This window comes from Limanda limanda, chromosome 23 (genome assembly GCF_963576545.1).
Source record: "Limanda limanda chromosome 23, fLimLim1.1, whole genome shotgun sequence".
NCBI lineage: Eukaryota > Metazoa > Chordata > Actinopteri > Pleuronectiformes > Pleuronectidae > Limanda > Limanda limanda.
This window is the reverse complement of record NC_083658.1, coordinates 5,143,999-5,164,323: the sequence shown is the minus strand read 5'-3', so window position 1 is coordinate 5,164,323 and position 20,325 is coordinate 5,143,999. Positions and strand designations below refer to the sequence as shown.

The 20,325-nt window shown below is 43.9% G+C and overlaps 5 protein-coding genes across 5 annotated transcripts; 3 read left to right on the top strand and 2 right to left on the bottom strand.

Moving 5' to 3' along the window:
- The first annotated feature begins 844 nt into the window (after positions 1 to 844).
- LOC132996894 (gamma-crystallin M2-like) lies at positions 845 to 1,574 on the top strand. The gene is made up of 3 exons (XM_061067258.1): positions 845 to 853; positions 930 to 1,172; positions 1,299 to 1,574. The coding sequence occupies exons 1-3, from the start codon at positions 845 to 847 to the stop codon at positions 1,572 to 1,574; spliced, it is 528 nt and encodes a 175-aa protein (XP_060923241.1).
- Positions 1,575 to 1,871: 297 nt separating this feature from the next.
- Positions 1,872 to 2,605, bottom strand: LOC132996895 (gamma-crystallin M2-like). Its single transcript, XM_061067260.1, has 3 exons — positions 2,597 to 2,605; positions 2,213 to 2,455; positions 1,872 to 2,141 (listed from the first exon to the last, which is right to left on the bottom strand). The coding sequence occupies exons 1-3, from the start codon at positions 2,603 to 2,605 to the stop codon at positions 1,872 to 1,874; spliced, it is 522 nt and encodes a 173-aa protein (XP_060923243.1).
- A 1,630-nt stretch (positions 2,606 to 4,235) lies between these two features.
- Positions 4,236 to 7,926, bottom strand: LOC132996996 (beta-crystallin B1-like). The gene is made up of 6 exons (XM_061067367.1): positions 7,918 to 7,926; positions 7,505 to 7,834; positions 7,153 to 7,420; positions 5,135 to 5,162; positions 4,666 to 4,888; positions 4,236 to 4,508 (listed from the first exon to the last, which is right to left on the bottom strand). The coding sequence occupies exons 1-6, from the start codon at positions 7,924 to 7,926 to the stop codon at positions 4,236 to 4,238; spliced, it is 1,131 nt and encodes a 376-aa protein (XP_060923350.1).
- Positions 7,927 to 8,555: 629 nt separating this feature from the next.
- On the top strand, positions 8,556 to 9,626 carry LOC132996893 (gamma-crystallin M3-like). Its single transcript, XM_061067257.1, has 3 exons — positions 8,556 to 8,570; positions 8,683 to 8,931; positions 9,348 to 9,626. Exons 1-3 carry the CDS (start codon positions 8,556 to 8,558, stop codon positions 9,624 to 9,626), a joined length of 543 nt encoding a protein of 180 aa, XP_060923240.1.
- A 3,006-nt stretch (positions 9,627 to 12,632) lies between these two features.
- LOC132996536 (ETS translocation variant 5-like) lies at positions 12,633 to 20,203 on the top strand. The gene is made up of 13 exons (XM_061066831.1): positions 12,633 to 12,747; positions 14,324 to 14,389; positions 14,513 to 14,585; positions 15,746 to 15,793; positions 15,917 to 15,967; positions 16,814 to 16,922; positions 17,024 to 17,293; positions 17,405 to 17,682; positions 18,059 to 18,121; positions 18,202 to 18,270; positions 18,357 to 18,508; positions 18,678 to 18,779; positions 18,900 to 20,203. Exons 2-13 carry the CDS (start codon positions 14,342 to 14,344, stop codon positions 19,131 to 19,133), a joined length of 1,497 nt encoding a protein of 498 aa, XP_060922814.1. The 5' UTR covers positions 12,633 to 12,747; positions 14,324 to 14,341; the 3' UTR covers positions 19,134 to 20,203.
- Positions 20,204 to 20,325: the final 122 nt, after the last annotated feature.

Here is a 20,325-nt window from a genome sequence, read left to right as displayed (position 1 = left end):
TGCTGACGTCCCACCTCTGATGATACAAGCTGCAGGTTTGTGCTGAGTGTGAGTGTTTTATGTTTGTGCATCTTTACTGAGCAGAGACACTAGACGGCAGCAGAGCACACGAATGAACTAAGGTCAGATTGACAGTTTATAAATCTCTCCAGTAGACGGGTTCTGATCTGCCCTGAAGTAGCAGAACTGCTCAGCACCATTTTTGCATCTAATTGCTAATTTAGTGCCAAAAATGATTTATCACCAACTGCAGTGTCCAGATGAGGAGATTTCATTCATTCAGAAAATCAGAGAACCCCCTCAGGTTTTACAATTCCTCCTGAGACAAACCACAACACATACGATACAGTATTATATATAATGTAGTCCAAAGTTCAAACTGAGATATAAATGAATATCTTTGCTTTTAACCTCGTGACCACCGAACACTCCCATACGAGGAAATAACCTTTGTTTTGTTGTTTTTCCCGCACAGTATTAATTAGCAGCAGTTGTTTGCGTACAGTTATATATCCTCATTGTGTATCTGTGTGTACATTCGGCCGGAGGTATGTTCTGGCCCTGGCGCTCACAATCTTTCTGAATGAGAAGCCTGTTGTTCTGCTGATACTGTGAGCGCTGACCTGGGGTTGCTAGCACGCCGCCGTGTTTTGATCAATAGTGATGAACCTGTGAAAAGCACACAATAAGTCGGCATCACACCGTTGTGCGTCACTATACATTATGTGTTATGAAACCTGCGACAATACTTTATGCTGTGCCATCACACAGCAACTTTATATAAAAGGACAGTGGCGCGGACAGGAACTACTGAGCGGCAGTCGGGCCCCCAACAAATGTAGCAATGGGAAAGGTAAGATTATTACGTGTCGCTACTAAAAGTTACGATAAAACTTCACACGCGAGTCGACTAACTTGAACGTTTGCAGATCATATTCTACGAGGACAGGAATTTCCAGGGTCGGCACCATGAGAGCATGAGCGACTGTGCTGACCTGCACCCGTACTTCAACCGCTGCAACTCCATCCGGGTGGAGAGCGGCTGCTTCATGGTGTACGAGAGGCCCCAGTACCTGGGCCACCAGCACTTCCTCCGCCGGGGGGAGTACTCGGACAACCAGCGCATGGTCGGCATCAACGACTGCATCCGCTCCTGCCGCATGATCCCCATGGTGAGAGGGCGGTGGAGGAAGTGATCGACAGTTTGAAGGAAACTCTAGGTTGAGGAGGAATCTTGGGTTTTTAGCCTTTTAGGAACATTCCTAAACTCTGCCTCATGCGTTTGGTTCCTCCTGCAGCATCGCGGCTCCTACAAGATCCGACTATACGAGCGTCCAGACATGTCCGGCCAGATGCAGGAGGTGAGCGACGACTGCCCCAACGTCCAGGAGCGCCTGCGCATGTCCGACATCCACTCGTGCAACGTGGTCGACGGCCAGTGGCTGATGTACGACCAGCCCAACTACCGCGGCAGGCCCTACTACCTGAGGCCCGGCGAGTACCGCAGGCACAGCGACTGGGGCGGCGCCAGCCCGAGGATCGGCTCGCTCAGGCGAATCACCGACTTCAACTAGGAGTCTCGTGAAACCTTCTTTCTCTGTCTGTTCTCCATAATAAATATGCCCAGCTACAGCTCTGTATCTGAAAGTCGAATCACTCCCGTGTGTGTTTGTGTTTTATTCCCGTTTCCACCTCGAATGATCCACTCATGAAATAATAACGTGGAATAATTAGTTTAAACCTTTCACGTGATGTTTTCTCCACTTGACACACGAGTGATGAACCCAAGAAAACAGTGGACAGAACATGAACTATTGTAAATCTTTATTGACAGTGTTTTACTGACTTCACATAAACAGACATCAGCTCTCTCACATGGAGACACGTCTGATGGATCCCACCCTGGGACTCGAGCTTCCCCACTCGTTGAACCTCCTGTACTCCCCACGACGCATCAGGAACTGGCGCCCCCTGTAGTGGGGGTGCTCGTAGAAGATCCAGTGGCCGTCCATCACGTTGCAGGAGTAGACGTCGTTCATGTGGAAGCGTTCGAACAGGGAGGGGCAGTCGTCGGTCAGCTCCATCATCTGTCCTCCGAACTCGGGTCGCTCGTAGATCATCATCTTGTGGGAGCCTTGGTTCTGGGGAGGAGACGGAGGGATTTAGTCGCCTGTAGACTAACACGTTTTTTAAAAGAAAGTGCAAAACTCACCGAGGGGATCATGCGGCAGGAGCGCACGCAGTCGTTGAATCCCATCCAGCGCTGGTAGTCGGGGTAGTCGCCCTTCTTCAGGAAGTACTGGTAGCCGGTGAAGCTGGGCCTCTCATAGACCATCCAGTCGCCGCTGTCCACTCGGATGGAGTTGCAGCGGCTGAAGTGCGAGTGCAGGTCGGAGCATTCGGTGCCGCACTCGTAGGAGCGGCCCTGGAAGTTCTTGTCCTCGAAGAAGATTATCTGAAAGTCAGGGGAGATTCTTTCAAAATCAACACAGTCGTCGGCTCAGATTGAGAGAAACACACACATGTTGTACCACCGGTTAGAAACAGGTCCAGTTCACGGGGTGGGGTCCAAGCAGAGGGAAACAAGCAGCCTTACCTTACCCATAATGACGGCTAAGCTCGGTCACACTGTAGCGGCCGCTGTGGACGCGGCGCTGCCTTTATAACCCAGGGATGACCCGGCTCATTGTGAGTCCGGACAATGAGTCGGCCCGTCAGCTCTTTTCTGGCAGAGCCACGTTGTTGTTGTTGTTTTGTGCGACAAAGCAAATCCGCTCACACATCCCTCCCGCCCCCCAGCCCCCACCCACCCTTTTCACCCCTTGAATTTGATCTAGTCGATGATGTAAATCCACAAATAAAGTCAAACTTATTAAAGACATTTTGAGCTGGACTGTAATGAACTTCAGAGTTCGACTTTGGACAAAGTGAAAAAGAGAGAAACTCCTTTTTCTTTGTGTCAGTTTATTTCTCCAGCTGCACACGTTCTACTTGATAACACTCCTCTTGATGCACGTGATGATCAGGTTCAAGTTCAACCCTTCACATGATTCCATTGATTCCATATTGAAATCCCGAGGGAACATAAAACACTGACTTTTCCCCCCCGCTCACACAGCTGCAGCTTTTATATGCTTTACAATTCACAGCCCATTGGTTCCTTCATGTCAGCAGCGGCGTCCAGTCCTTGCTTTTGTTCGGGCCTCGACCCCCCCACTCCCCACCCCCCTCTCCCACACCCGTACTGGTATCCTCGGGGGGGCTGAGCTACTACATGTTCAGTCGTCCGCACACGACTCCAGAGAAGCGTCAGCATCAACATAATTAACCCTAATTCTGTCTTGATGGTTTTAGAATTTGAGTTTTGTGTGGAATTTAAATCATACACAGGAAACACTCCACAGTGTAGTACCAGGCCGATACATGTATATCTGTTTTTAAATACATCTGCTGTATACAAATATTCCATATATCCCAGATAACCAATATTTCATCATAGATGTACGATACAAGGACTTAAAATCCCATAATACAACATTTGTGCTACAAATGTATTGTTTTCTATATCTAGCGTAATGTAATATTTGTGTTATACTATAGTTAAATACATGTGATAATACATGTTTCTCAGTTTCCTTTCTCATTGCAGTAGCATTGAGTTCATGTAAATGAAATATATATATATTTAATAATATATAAGCAAATGTTATCATTTAAAGATTTATTCATGAATCATTTAATGACAATATATGTAATATGTATATTTGTGAACAGTTTGTGCTCAGCAGGAATTTGAGTGATATGAGCTGTAACATAATGTTTTATCTTTGTATTTTTAACGACTTATATTCATATTTGTGTTTTATGTAAGTTGTCTCTAATACCTTCATCCCACTTGTGTATTAGAGCCACGTTTTAGGAGAATAACTCTATTTCGAGTGTTTCCTGTGTATTTAGATCCTGACTCCAGTGTGCGTTCACGTTGATCTTCAGAAGTTCTCGACACAGACATTCTGCAAATCAGTTTATTGGTTTATTGTGCGCGTCACACAGTAAAAGAGGTAAATTCATTGTGGCTGGATTGCACAGTGCAACTGGAACTACATGCAAACAATGCACAAAAATCACAGTTTCAGGGTAAAAACAAGGCTTCTTTTTTTTTTCTCAGTTCGACAACTTGTTAATATGAATAAAATCACATCATCTGCAAAGCTTCTCGGGTTCATCGCGAGTCATTAAGACTCTGTGATGCGTCGGATCGAGTTGAACCTCATGTCGTCGCCGCTCATCTCCCTGAGGTTCCTGTACTCGCCGGGCCGGAGGTACAGCATCCGGCCCTCGTAGTTGGGCTTCTCGAACATCAGCCAGTGGCCGTCCACCACGTTGCAGGACTGCGTGTCGGACATGTGGTAGTGGTCTTGGATGGAGTCGCAGTCGTTGGTCAGTTCGTGCGCTTGGCCCTCGAAGTTCGGCCTCTCGTAGATCCTCATCTTGTACGGCCCCTTGTGCTGCAAGAGGGAGTGCAACAGATCGGATGAAATGGATTTGGACTATATCCTGTTCAGGGATTAAAATACAACTTCGGCTCTAAAGTCTTAACTCAAAACCTCACATTCTCGCTTGAATCTACCCTATACTACCTATTTTCTATATTTTCATATTTACCACAGGGACAATGCGGCAGGACTGAATGCAGTCATTGAAGCCGAGGGTGTTCTGATACTCGGGGTACTCTCCCTTGGTCAGGAGGTGCTGCTGCCCCGTGTAGTTGGGCTGGTCGTAGACCATGAACGTCCCGCTCTCCACCTTGCAGGAGCTGCAGCGGCTCAGGTGCGAGGAGATCTCAGAGCAGTCGCTGACGCACTCATACGAGCGGCCCTGGAAGTTTCTCTCCTCGAAGAAGACGATCTAGAGGGAAAGACACAGATGGGGTTCTTGTTTCATTGCAGTAGTTCTGTGCTGCAGAGTTTCGGTCGATGTTTGTTGCATCGGACGCACACGTTACCTTTCCGTTCATGGTCAAGCTATTTGATTTGTGTTGTTCTCCTCACGGCTGCTCGGCCTTTTATGCATCATGTGACATGCAAAGAATCTGCCCCTCGATTGTATGAAATGAGCGAGTCAGCTTATCGGCCTGGTCGCTACTGTATTATACATCAAAGCTGTGAACTCTGCGCTCACTCCGATTAAACTGTAGTGCTGTGGATTTCACAATGACAAAGCAAACTCTAGGTTTTGCAATACTTTTGTATTTTCTGCACAATTATTTCCATCACAGGACACAACGGTGTGTCACAGATGCTGTTGCATGGAGGCAGGTGCATGATTGAAGTGGAAGCTGATGTATGAACATTTTGGAAGAAGGACTAATACAATCTTCCTTATGCAAATGAAACTTGCAGCAACAACAGCTCTGCAGTCACTTCATTCAACACTTAACATTTTGATGATACACAAAAAAAGACTTCAAAGGTTGAAACTCTGTGTTTGAAAGATTTAAATCTTATAAAAAAAGGTTTTGCATGGATGAAAATGTTTTCAAGCCTTATGCAAAACGTTTTGATTGAAAATGTATTTTAAATCGTTGTTTTGTATTTGAGTTTTTCTTCAAGTTAAAGCTGCAGGGCTCTTTTTACTGTGTTTCACATTGGTCACTGTTCTGATTAGGTTTGAAACCTTGTCAATGCTTCTTCTGAAAACTGGTGGGAAAAAAGTTGTGACACTTGAGTTTTGAAACTTGCAGTCTGTCACTTCAGAGCTGTGAATCTTGTGAATCTCTTCTTGTGATTTTTATCAGCGTGGTCCTGCAGCTCTGATCTAAAACTCAAGTTAGGATCCTTGTGAAGAGGCGTTGATTTTATTAAATTAAGGATTATATAATTTTCTTTAGCCCAGGAAAACATTATGCAATGCTCCAAATGTTGGATTCACTCATGTTAACTCGTTTTATTAGATGCAACCTTTTTTCAATTTCGTAATATAACATGATGTTTATCAGAAACGCGTCCCATGACTTCCTCACTCGTCTCAGTTCACCTTTAATTACTAGATTTAAATCACGTTGCTTTAAGGCTCTGAAGATTTAGATGACTACAGATGTTCAGTTTACAACCCCTGTCAGATATTTTCAGTGCCTTTGATTTGTTTTAGACTCTGACCAAAGCTTCTCATTGTACAGAATGAAAGCAGCTCGGCCTCATGGGATACCAGGGCTCGGGAGGTAGAGTGGGTTGTCCACTGACCAGAAAGTTAGTGGTTTGAACTTCAGTTCATCTGTGCTGCTTTTGAAAGTTTCCTCCTAAGTAAAGACAGAATGTGGTTTACACTGTAAAACTGTGGATAAAAATAGAAGAGAAAACAGTGCGATTGCTTTTTACTGTGGTATTTTCCCAGCATGCTCCTCAGAGGATCTACCCTTCCTGAAGATAGAATATCAGCTTTACACACAAGGTTTCTCAGAATCGAACACGCAGGTTGTCACGGAACTTATAACTTAACTTATGAGTATATTCATGATCTGAAGGAGATTTAATCCTGTGATTATAAATCACCTTTTTTTAAGTTCCTCTACTGAATAGACAACAAATCCTGAATTTTAATCCTGACGTTGTGATTTAAACTTACAAATGAATATTCACTAATATTAAATCTTAAAATAAAAACCAGTACCTAGTTAATATTGCCTCTTTAGTTTTACTGAGACACTCAAAATATCCATTACTATTATATGATTATAAATAATATGTTATAATATATTGTGCAGTATGGTAACAAAATGTACATTATTTGTAATACCTCCATGATATGTTTGTGTATATCTGTGTTTCAGATACTACAAACCAGTATTATAGAAAATCAGTTGTAATAAGACCGGGGGAAATATTTGGTTGATTTATCGAGTGTTGAAAACAAGTAAAATATTCATAATGAGAGGTGAGATGAGCTGATTCATCAGGAGCTTAATAATAAAGTCAATATAATAACAAATGTCGTACTAAACCACTTATTGTGAATGGAAATTGGAATTTTTTTAATTTAGGAATCAAGATGGTGATGTTTACCCAAGTGCAAAGAATCATAGACAGCAAAAGAGATACTTGAAAATATGGTTTATTTTCCTCCAACACTTTGTTATAACGAGAGACAATCAGCAAATGTCCATGATGCGACGCATGGAGCTGACTCGCATCACGTTGCTGGTCTCACGGAAGTTCCTGTGCTCGCCGGGCCTCACGTAGATCATGCGGCCCCTGAAGTTGGGCTGCTCGAACATCAGCCAGTGGCCGTCCATCACGTTGCAGGACTGGCAGTCGGCCATGAAGTAGCGGTCCTGCAGGGACTCGCAGTCGTCCATCACCTCGTGCATCTGGCCCGAGAAGTTCTCCCTCTCGTAGATCTTCATCCTGAACTGTCCCCTGTGCTGCTGGAGCAAGACAAGACGTGATAGCACCATTTTCTACAGCCCCTCCCGTGATCTGGGTCAAACTCAAACCAAACATCTCACCATAGGGATCATGCGGCAGGAGCGAATGGTGTCCATCATGGTCACGCCGGTCATGCCAGTCATGCCCATCATGCTGCTCATGCGCTGGATGTCCTGGTACTCCCCTCTGCGCAGGAAGGCCTGGTTGCCCATGAAGTTGGTGCGGTCGAACACCACGTAGCAGCCGTTGTCCACCCTGCAGGAGTTGCAGCGGGTGATGTGCATGTGGATGTCCGAGCAGTCGCTGCTGCACTCATAGGAGCGACCCTGGAAGTTCTTGTCCTCGTAGAAGATAATCTGCGGCAAAGGAACGAGAGAGATCAGCCAAGATTTATTAACGGTCGAAAACGACTTTACGGAAACAGTTTGCATCTGTAAAACAATTTTACAACTCTGGATTTTTCGACATTTCACAAACACATGAGGAGCATTACCCTGCCCATGGTGATGGTTTTAATTTTTTCCTAAGAGACAGCATCCGAGCGTCACTTTTATACGGGCCGACCACCTCACACACCTTTGTGCCAAACATTCTGACTCAGCATCAGGTTCACGTGGGGCAGCATTCATCTTCTACACCACACGGGAATAGTTATTGTGATATGTTGAATGTAGTTGAGGTCAGGTCAGGTCAGGTCACATAAAGGGAAACTGTATTTATATGATTATACATTTATTTCTATTTCCGAATGATTCCAGGCCCCGGAAAAATTGATTTTCTGTGGAATCTTCAAGGTTTTGTGCAATTTCTCAGACGTCTTCAGTGTTGGACAAAGTTCATCTTTAAGTTCTGATATTCACGCCACATATTTTTTATTATAGATGATATATGAATAAAATAATTAAAGCTTCTGGAAGCAAATATAAGCTCAATTATAGTCCTGAGTTATTATTGCACATTCTGACGTAGAGTACAGTGTGCCATCCTATAGTGCTGCCCTGTGGCACAATATAGAGTGATGACTCAAAGGTTTCAGCACAAGCCATGTGGAAATACTACGGCTGTGCGATGTATAAAAAGGGAAAAGGGTCGATGTTGAAGCCGTACATCTGAGATTAACTCGCTTCAATCATGACCATGGGGAGGGTGAGTGAAACTTTCATAACTCTGCCACATTAAGAAGATTCTCCAGAGAGAGAAATCACTGCAGGATGTGAAGGTGCAGCTTTGGTTTCACATTAGTGTTTGTATCTTACAGATCATATTCTACGAGGACCGGAACTTCCAGGGCCGGTCCTACGAGACCAGCAGCGACTGCCCCGAGCTGACCTCCTTCCTGACCAAGTGCAACTCCTGCCGGGTGGAGTGCGGCCTCTTCATGGTCTATGAGCAGAACAACTTCACGGGCCATCAGACGCTGGCGAGGAGGGGGGAGTACCCGGACAACCAGCGCCTGATGGGGACGAGTATCAGCGACTGCATCAGGTCCTGTCGCATGATTCCCACGGTAGGTGGACGGGGTTTGAGAAGTGGAGTCGCCTTAAGGCTCAGATGATTTGAAGTAGAAGGCTGGTGCATCGGTGACAAAAACTAAATCATCCCTTGAATATAGTGATTCTGCTTGAATTCAGGGAAAACTGACGCCTTAAATAAGTGTTTGCTTGAAGCTGATGCCTTTTATTTATGTAAAAATCCTGAAAGATAACTAGATCATCTCCAAAAATATCTAGAACTTTCTCTCGATTGAGAATTTCTTTACTTTGAAGCAATTTTGTCGTTATTTTCTCGAGATGGATTATTGATTTGTAATGTTTTTGCTCAGGGTTGGTTTCTGAGCACGATCTTACTGCAGGATAATAAGACTAAAGCTGTAACGTGTAGATCGGTTCACTCTTCATTCCCCTGTTGTTTCTGCACCCACAGCACAGGGGACCCTTCCGCATGAGGATCTACGAGAGGGAGAACTTCGGCGGCCAGATGCACGAGCTGATGGACGACTGCGACAACATGATGGACCGTTTCCAGTCGGCCGACTTCCAGTCCTGCAACGTGATGGACGGCCACTGGCTGATGTACGAGCAGCCCAACTACAAAGGCCGGATGCTGTACCTCCGGCCGGGAGAGCACCGCAACCTGCGAGAGCTGGGGATGAGCAACATGTCCCGGCTGAGCTCCATCAGACGCATCGTAGACTCCTGTTAACTCTGAATGTGCTGCATGTGAACAAATAAAACGAGGCTGAACTCCAGTGTGTCTGATGTCTGCACTTCATTTTACTTGAGACTTTTCCAAAGAGTGTTGAACAGTGTCCAGCCATTCATGTCCATCTATAAGTGGACATGTAGTAGCTGTTTAATGTTTGTATATAACTTATTTTCCTTGTTCTGTGTGTGTAGGAAAACTTACATTCTGTATTTGAGAACGAGTTAGGAAAAGTTTTGCCCAACTGTCAAAATAATGCGTAAACAGGCAGTTTGCAAAAAGGATCATTACGTTGTATGTCCCAATAGAAAAGTTCAATATCTGACAATAGCCAGGATCGTGCAAGTGGATTTGCAAATTGAACTGAACTGAAACAAACGGCCTGGATAATGTAGAACAACTTTCATGTGCACAGGACAGATCTGTGCTTTAAAAATAGTGGGTGGTGAGAATGTTGCAAACCCGCAACCTAAAGAAACAGAAGCAGGTTATATGTTTTCTTCAGTTGAAAGGTTGGACTTGTACGTCCATAATTAAAAGTATCACGGCTAGTTTGCCTCTAAAAACTCTTCATCATATTATTCTAAAACCTGGAGCAGCTTGACCTTGACCTGCATGTTGAAGGTCAAAGATTTTGAGCTGTCTAGGAAAAAAAAGGAGGCAAAGAAAAAAGCCATCTGATGATTCAGGAGAATTCCCCAACGAGGACCCGCGGTCTGTGAGCTGCCTTTGTTCCCAGGTGGCGGAAAAATACTGTCTGAGCCTTTCAACAACATCCACTGGCCACACAACAGATACAGTATAGAATGTGTTTACTGTACAGTGTGTTTGACCTTTTTAGTTATGATCTATTCACATCTATAACTGCAGACTTGATGGATCATCAGAAAGTGACTATTTACTTTATCAGTGACTTTACTTCACCCTTTGATTATGTAGAACCCATTTATAAATCAGTAAATGATCAATAGAAAGTAGTTCCAATTTGTAATCACATTTATTCAGATAGAAAATAAATCTGGAGTGATCAGAAATAGAAAACACCCACAAGAGTCTGCTGCACGATCCTGAAATTCACCAATTTGTGTGAATGCATCGTAAAATGCAGAAGGATCTTTAAACATTTGAGCAAATATATGATAGAAACAAAATGTCTTTACTTTAAAGTTCATGAGTGCAGTGTGGGAGCGTGGGAGCCACCTAGTGGTGTAAGAGCTTCATTACAAAGACCAGGACATAGAGAGTGAGGGATTCTCACCAGTAAATCATGAGTTTGCATCAACAGCTAATGTGATAACCAAACAAATCAAAGTTGTGCATTGACGTCAGAGAGAAAAAGAACAATAGTAGAAAAAACCATCGTAAACAGAGCCTGCAGACATGTTTGATAAGAAACCATAATACTCTAATATCCTGTCGCAGGATATGATAGATTATATTATGCATGTGCAATATGTTAATCTGCCAAAACGGAAGAATAAAAAAAATCCGATGATATGATGTGCACACAGTGGAAGGTGCGCACGGCGGGCCGGGTAAACAGGAGGTGCTGCAAATCAGTAACAGATCTGCTGAGCTCGGCAGATGTTTGAACTGCTGGAAGCTTTATCGCACACGTTCTGGCTTCTGCTGGTGCTGATCCAGCAGTTTCCAAGTGGAGCACAAAGGGTGATCAAAAAAAAAAAAAGCAACAACCAAACAGCGTCCACCTGAACAGGTCATTCCGTGTGAAGACAAGTGAGCAACAGGGTTTCCTGAACTCACTGAGGCCTTTAAAGGAGAATATAAGCACGATTGAAAAGATGATTTAACATGTATTTAGTGCAGTCTCCTTAACTTTATATAATGTCTATAAATGCAAAACCTTTTAAATACCAAACTGGATATGCTTTACAATTCCCATTCCTCCTATGATGTAAATTGTATCCAGGCTGATGACTTTTAGCTTTATTTTGTCAATTTTTCAGTCCAGTTCAATCAATCAATCAGATTTTATTTGTATCTCCCATATTCACAGTCACACTTTGTCGTTGGCCTTATCCCACAGTTCTGATGCCTGCTGTGTTTTCAGGCTTTTCAGTGCAGGCCTATAAAAGCACTGGCACGCCGGGTGTAGAGTCAGAGTCACGGGACACGTGCTCGGGGATCTCTCTCTGCAGCGACTGCTAACCGAGTGGAAAGTGTTATTAAAAGTGGAGAAAGTGCTCGGCCACCCATTGAGATCAAGGGACTGGGAGGTGGTCATATGTGGTACTGGATTAAATCTGTCAAACGTGTGTGTGTCCCTGCAGAGTGTGTGTCCCTGCAGAGTGTGTGTCCCTGCAGAGTGTGTGTCCCTGTAAAGTCGGTACAGTGTGTCTACACTGTCATATACACTACTTCCAGAGACTGATTGATATTTCAAATACAATTTACTTTTATTATCCAAAGAAGCAGTTTCTTTTCATCATAGGTGCCAAAAATACATAGATACACGAAAATAAATACACAAAGTAAAACAATACAGATGCAACTGTCTGCAGGTTCCGACGAAACGTTGAATAGTAATAATAGTAATAGCTGGAAAATAGATATTGTTTATTATTGTTTTGTAATATATTTAAGTAAATTAATGTACATCATTGTGTGTATTAATGATATATTCTCGTAAAGGTCAGTTATTGACACTATAGAGTTCATTATTGTGTTATTATCACAAATAGCAGTATACTCCTAAACAAATAATCGAATGAAATTATTTAATTGATGATTATTGTAATATTGTTTTATCATTATATAATAAAAATTTTTGTAATCTTATCACTACGATGTAATGTTGTAATGGAAATGCAGCTCTGGCCCTTTAAGAGAGCTGTGGATCCATGGAGCCATTCATAAAACACTCCAGCCACGCACGTCAGAGGACTCTCGACGCTGATTGGCTTGTCCTCTTGACTGACTCGGCTCTGTGGCCAATCACAGCGCAGCACAGGGCTCGGTTCACTTCCAGCATCGCGGATCTTTCCATTGAGAAAAATCCACAGGCGCTCGGCGTGTTTTGATCATATTGGTGCTGGCGGAGCTGCGGGGGATGTAGGAAGAGGAACTCCACTTCCACGCTGCCACCGAACTTCCTCGACACGTGAGTCCAGATGTGGTGATGTGTCACTGCGGTGAGAGGAGGCCGTGCGTGAGAGTGTGCGTGTGTTGCGTTCTTTGTGGGCTTCAGGGACCCGCTCGTCCCCGTGGATCAGGCTGGAGAGGACAACGCCATTTTCTCACGATCACAGGGAACTTTGTGTCCATTTCCCCGGCGTGTGTCATCGTTTTGTATCTCTTAATGTGTGTGTATGTGTGCGTGTGAGCGTGCGTGTTGCTGCTGTCGTGAGATTGTCTCTGTGGCGAAAGCATATTTCTCAATGGTCACCCCCCTCCTCCTCCCCCTCCCTGCGAGGATCAAGTTTCACTTCATTGAGAAAAACAAGGAGCTGCTCCTCGACGTGCACGCGCCCGCGCGGCCGTTCCGCTCCGTGCGTCACGCCGAGCTCCATTCACAAATCTCTCACTTTTACTCCACTCGACTTTATGGTGATTTCCTCTCCAACATGGAGTCACATGGGTTCGTCTATAGCTCCCGCCTTTAAAGAAAGTGACCATCAGAAACAACTTTTCAAATGCAATGTTTTTAATTCGATAAAGTAAATGTGTGCAGCAGGTTTCAACAAGTAGAAGATATGTTTTGTTGAAAGTACTTTGCAGAACATACAAAAAGAAATGTGACAAATTGTTTATTAACACAAGACGATACAAAAAAATGACATTTAATAAGTTTTTCCAAATCCTGCTGAGTCTTTTAATCCTTGACATGTTCTTAAAGTGGTAATAAGCTGAATGTATACTCGTGTTAACGTGTCTGTTTAAAGTTAAAGTCCAAGATCATGACTTTTTCATACACTTTTTCTGGGCTGGCTTTTTGTAGTTCCTCCCCGTCTCCAAAAACAAAGACTTCAAACAAACCGGTGAAACTATAAAGGAAAGCACACCCATCTTTTAATTATAGCTTCCATAAACTGTAATTATGAGATAACCACCTTATAATTACACGGTAAAGATGTGAGACTTCCATCTTGCTACGGATTTCACTTTGTGGACTTTTACCCTCATGTTGCACTGGATTGGCTTTTACTAAATTCAAATGGGTTTTAATGGGATTTTAATAGGGAAGTGAGATTCGATACTGGAAGCAAACATCACAAATTGCTGGTGTGGTTCAAACCCAGTGAAAGAAGATCCTGCAGAACCTCCAGATCAGAGGAAGTCCTGGAGTTCAGGAGACGACTCAGACAAAACAACAGCTCCAGACTCGAGCACTAATCGTTTCCCACCTGCACGATTCAAAGGAACTGTTTGGGGAAACATTGCCATTATATCTCTAAACGTCTGTTTGTCTACCTGCACCTCCAGACGTCACGTTTTATTGTGAGCGTACGTCTGCCGTCTGTTTATCTCCTCAACGCCAGCAGCTCACGTCAGACTGAATTTACAGGCGCTTGCATAATGCCGTCCTTGACAACAACGCGTTTACAGCCACTGTAAACCCAGTGGGAGGTCATGGGGGTTAGAGAAACACAACTGGGCCAGTGGGCGTGTGAGGGGGAATTAGTCCACCACCATTGATGGTTTCCCTAATAAGTCCTCTCATCCCTTCTTCATTCCAGAGTGAAGACTCCTGCAACATGGACGGCTTTTATGACCAGCAGGTTCCCTTCGTGGGCCCCGGGACTGTGAGTTGTGACACATGACTTTAACTCTCGTGCATTTCTCCTCTTTTGCATACTGTGGATGTTTCGCGTTGGTGTTTTTGACGGTTTGTGTGCACTGAGCAGTTTTTGTGGTTAAACCTCCAGAAGGAAGCAGAGACGTGTCTCGGCGACAGGAAAAGGAAGTTTGTGGACACGGAGCTGGCTCAGGACACAGAGGGTAGGCTCATCACGCCTCGAACAGAAAAGTCTGTTTACTGGGTTAGAGTGGGGGGGAAAAAAGTGGTGGATGATTAACTCAAGTCTGATTTATTTCTAGAGGAAGAAATCCAAACCTGTACAAGAGAAAAAGAGATGAGATGAAGTAAAAAGAAATGACAAATATATAAAATAGCTGCTTTTAACTGGCACTTAATTTTAGTTTCCAAAATGCATCTGAGAATATGTCCAGAGGGCGTGTTTACGTTTGTAACATGTGTCAGACGTAGGGTTGCAAAATTCCGGGAATATTAAAAAATGGAAACTTTCCATTGGAATTAACGTGAATATACGGGAATTAACTAGCCTGGGAATTAACGGGAATAAACTGGAAATGTTGTGGGTAATTTATACAAACTGTATTTACCTTGTCATATACAGACATAAATATGAACATTTTGTTTTGTCATAGGCTGATTTGAGCCCTGAGGAAACTTTGGGCACTTGACTATATGTTTCTGCATCGTTGTGTCATTCTTAACATAGGTCTTTGCACAGTATTTGCAAATGTACACAGCCTTTCCTTCTACATTGTTTGGGGTGAAATGTCTCCACACATGAGATAGTGCACGTGGCATTGTTCTGTGGAATAAGATGAGAAAAAAGTTTGTAAAAAAACACTAATGCAATGCCAGAGATATAAATAGTTAGCCAAACAATTGGAATAGTCTGTAAAAATATTTTACAATTGATGGATAAATGAATGGAAATAGGCTAGATGAACAGATGAACAATCCTCAATCAGGATGCTAATATATTTTCCCCAGTAATATCATCGAAACTTACCTGACTAGTCCTGCACATTACAGCAGGCCTCACTAGCCCTGCTGTAATGTGCAGGGTCTGTGTCTGGAAGAATGCTACTGTCTCAGGATGAAAAGAGGAGCCAGCTTTTGGAGAAAAGGGCAGATGGTTACAATCTACTCAGGCTCCGCCCCTTACCTGAGTGTTCCGGACGTGTTCTCTGAATGCGGATCAACAAATATTAATAATAGTTTGTTAAAGTTAAATTACGTCCAAGCTAAAAGAGATAACGGCAGCAAGTATCTCAGTATTTCATCTATGGAAGTGTTGCTTATATTTCCTATATTTACTTGTATTCGTTTCCTAACTGTCTTCTAGACCTTTTTCAAGATCTGAGCCAGCTCCAAGAGATCTGGATTGCAGAAGGTGAGACCTGCGAGCGTCATGAAACTGGGGATGAATCTATATAAATAACTCGAATTATGATGCGTCTGCAGGAAAATATGACTTTTAATTTCCTGTCTCTCCTCCTCCTCCCCCCCCCGACAGCTCAGGTTCCCGATGACGAGCAGTTTGTGCCAGATTTCCAGTCCAATAACCGTGAGTGGATGTTTCTCCTCCTCCTCTAATATTCATGGCGATGTGCCGAGCGGGGGGGAGAACAACACACATTCTGTATGTGTTTCTCTTGTGGATTACTAATAACGTCCCCGAGCAGTCGCTGACACACCCATCGCTTAAAATCAGACTAACAAAACATTATAAGCAACAATTAACTGATCCTGCTTATCAGAGTGTGTGTCTTCAGGCTGCCAGTAATTACATATTTTCTCTTAATGATATTAAATATGTTGATATTGCTGATATTTTCAAATTATACCAGTAGGAATGGGGGGGCACATTTCATAAATATAGGTAGATTCCAGGTGCCAAACAACCCTGAGACCAAATTTAAAGGAATCAACCTAAAACCAGAAAGTTAAAAAAAGCTTTAAAATCATTTCCATGCTATAAGAAAAGAGAAGAATAAAATAAGAAAAGGATAAAACTGAATAATAAAGTCAAATAATAACAATTTAAATAGATATAAATACTATACTAACCCTAGATTTTTTTTTTGTTAATAAAAACGTCAATGTCAATTATAATGTCATTTATTTTATTATTGCAATATCACGGCTGTTACGTATTTATGGCCGGTCCCATTAAGACATTTCAAAATAAGCAATAAAATCAAAGGGTGTTTATTACAGATTCGTTAATATGTAAGAGGTACTTTGCTATCGCTTCAATAAAGGAGGCATGTTGTTCTCCCGTCAAACACGTACAGCAGGTGGATTTATTGCCGCTTGATTGTGGGAACATCGGGCGAGTGGTGTCGTCACTGCAGCAACAAGGAAGTTATTAAACACAAAATAATCGTTGTGTGTGTTTGTGTGTTTGCAGTGATGTTCCACGGGCTGCCCCTGAGCAAAGTGAAACGGGAGCCCGGTCCGTCCAGAGAGCCGTCCCCCTGCAGGACGCCTCAGAGTGACATGTGCCTTTACAGCTACAGGTACTGAGTCACTCACGCGTCACATGACCACAGTGACATTAAAGGGTCAAGGGTCACGTTTGGACCGCTCACCCACTTCCTGTCGTCTCCTCTCACCTCAGTGCCTGTGACAACAAGCCAGCTCTGACTCCAGCCTCCACACCTGCACTACAGCGGGGGGGGGCCCCCCATCCGACGGGACCCCCACCCTTACAGAGGCAGCTGCAGCCATCGACCCAGCAGCTGACCGGTACCTGCCTGCCGGGCCACGTGTCCGCCATGAGCCCCTCCCACCACCACGGCCTCCCGCAGACCGGCCAAAACCAGCAGTTTGCTCTGCCACGCCCCCCCATCGGCTGTCCCAGTGCAGCAGCTTTCAACGGCGAACAAAGGTTGTTATTACTGTGTTATTAATTAAGTGTTAATTTATAACTGTGTTATTAATCGAGGGAGGAATCCCCTTGAGACGCTCTAACTCCTACTTCCGTTCTCCCGTGACTCAGGTTCCAGCGGCAGCGCTCAGAGCCCTGCTTGCCCTTCCTCCCGCCGGACAAACCCACACAGAGGCCGTACCCCCCCTCGAGCCGCGACGGCCGCCCGCTCTACCAGCGCCACCTCTCGGACCCCCTGGTGGTCCACGGCCCCAGAGCGTTCAAACAGGAGCTGGTGGACCCACGGTACACGGAGCAGGGACCCCCCAATCCGGGTCGGGCCCAGCCGCAGAGCACCTTCAACCACGTCACGATCAAACAGGAGCCGAGAGACTTTGGCTTCGACGCAGGTTTGTGTGTGTGTGTGTGTGTGTGTGTGTGTGTGTTGTCTGCCACATCTTACAAATGCAACATTCATCATGTGGGTTAATGTTTAATGCAGCTGGAGACGCTGTTCCACATCTGTTTTTGTCGTCTGCACATGTCTGCAAGGGTCACATGAGTGTGTGTGCAGATGTGCGGGTGCAATCGAATATTTATGACCACCGACTTCTCGTGGAAACGCCAAACACGACCACATCTGTCTGCGTCTGCTGTGAAGTCTATCAAGGCTCTGTGTTGCATCCTGTTAAATCACATGAGAGAAGACAAATCATTTATTTATCGATCAGCGTTCAGAGATCTTGTGGTTGATTGTGTTGATTGTGTTGATTTGTGTCTTTCCAGAGGTGCAGACCTGCCAGTCGTCCTCCTATGGAAAGTCTTCTGTCTTGTACCAGAACAACATCGGTGAGTTGAGTGTGCTGAGCCTGAGTTTCTCACTCCAACAAATACACATTTCTCGAATTCTTCATTTTCTTGCCCTGCAGGATTTGGTCACGACAGAGAGCCACACTTGTACTATGACGACACTTGCGTTGTGCCAGAAAGACTGGAGGGTAAGATTGAACAAAAGATTGTGGCTATTGGTTATTCTCTGTGATCGATCCGGGAATACTAAGAGTTGATCAATGTGTTCCCTCAGTTAAAGTGAAGCAGGAGGGTTTGCCGTACCAGCGCCGCGGCTCCCTGCAGCTCTGGCAGTTCCTGCTCACGCTGCTCGACAACCCGGCCCACGGACACCTGATCGTGTGGACGGGACGCAACATGGAGTTCAAGCTCATCGACCCCGAAGAGGTCAGACACAAGCCCATGTGGGAATTTGTCAAAGGAAAACAAAGATTTAAATGGATTGTTCAGTATTTTATCAGGTCTTCTGTCAGACTACTGGTATATACATAATTATATGGACAGTGTTTAATGAAAAGACTGATTCTAATGGGTTTTCCTCCTGTGTGGTGTCCAGGTGGCTCGGCTCTGGGGGATCCAGAAGAATCGACCGGCCATGAACTACGACAAGCTGAGCCGCTCGCTGAGGTACTACTACGAGAAGGGCATCATGCAGAAGGTAAAAGGCAGCGAACACAATTTACACATTTATCATAACTGTATAATCTGATACACGTTTCTTAACTCTGACAGTCGAACTATGTCAATCGTTACTGATTTCTCTCCCCTCTTCCTGAAGGTGGCCGGGGAAAGGTACGTCTACAAGTTTGTGTGCAACTCCGAGGCGCTGTTCTCCATGGCTTTCCCAGACAACCAGAGGCCGAGCCTGAAGGCCGACCCGGACGCCATCCGGCCCCCCAGCGAGGAGGACGGACTCCCCCTGCCCAGCTTCGAAGAGGAGGGCCCCTACCTGCCTGACGGGGGGGAGCAGGGCGCTCGGGGGCTGGCTTTCCCTGAAGGCTACCTGTACTAGCCTCTGGTGATGGAGGGACCACGAGATAATATTAACAGGAGGACTCTGAAATTACTGAGCAGTGTTTGAGATTCTCAAAAATGTCCACGTACGATATGTTTGACACGGAAAAGACCAACCTATCTTCTTTTAAATTATCCATCATAAATGTCTCTTATGCCACAAGTTCATTTGCTAAAAGAGAGAATCTCTAAGACTGTTAATCTGAATTCACTCATTTGGTTTGATTTGTTATGATGGGTTTCGGCCACTGCCAGCAAAACAATTAGGAGTATTCAAGAATTAAGTTGTAATATTTGAATAAAAAATTCAGTTAATTAATAATAATATATATTATATATAATAACATATTTACAAGAAAGGCTGTTTAAAAAAACAATTTCTTTTCTATGATGCAACAGTTATCACCTTCATGTTGATCTTATTTTTCTCTCATAATATTACAATTTTATTCTTAAAACAAAGCGTGAACTCTGGGATCTGGTATTTCAACCAAAAAGTATCTAGAAGCCATGGCACTCCTTCACTGAAAGGGACCAATGTCTCAGTCCTCCTCTAACACGTGTATTAAAGATGTCTTTTGTGTTTCCTCGTTTTCGAAGCTAATATTTTTGGCATTATACGGACTTGTACGTCTTTTGCTATAACTGTTTTAAGACAAAGGTACTGCTACTATTTTTTGACCCTGTAATTCTCTGATGCTAAAAAACGTTCGAGCATGGACTTTCTTACTGGCGGCTCAGCAGTTATTGTACCGAGATAGTTAACTGCATTTTGTATAATTCATTTGCTTCAGTGTGTAGAAAAGGTGTATAATTACATATGAATATATTTTTGCTAAAGGCTGCGCGTGCTTGACGTCATGCTATGAGCTGCAGAGTTTCGCCTGCTACCGTGTTGCATTGATTTCAGCCTCTCCGAGAGGTCGTGACCTTTGACCTCTGTGTACAGAGACTGGATGTGGCTGTGTGATGAAAGACGCTGACACCGGTGTGACGTCCACCCTCAGTTACTGTATGTGTGCCTTATGTTATGATCCTTACTGATACAATAAACTATTTTACTCTTTTCTTTTGCCTTGCTGTAAATCTGTTATTTGTTTTTATGTATTATTGCATTTTTCATTGTAAATCATTATTTAAATGATCGTAAATATTTCAAATTATTCATTATAAATTATTTATCAGAGTTA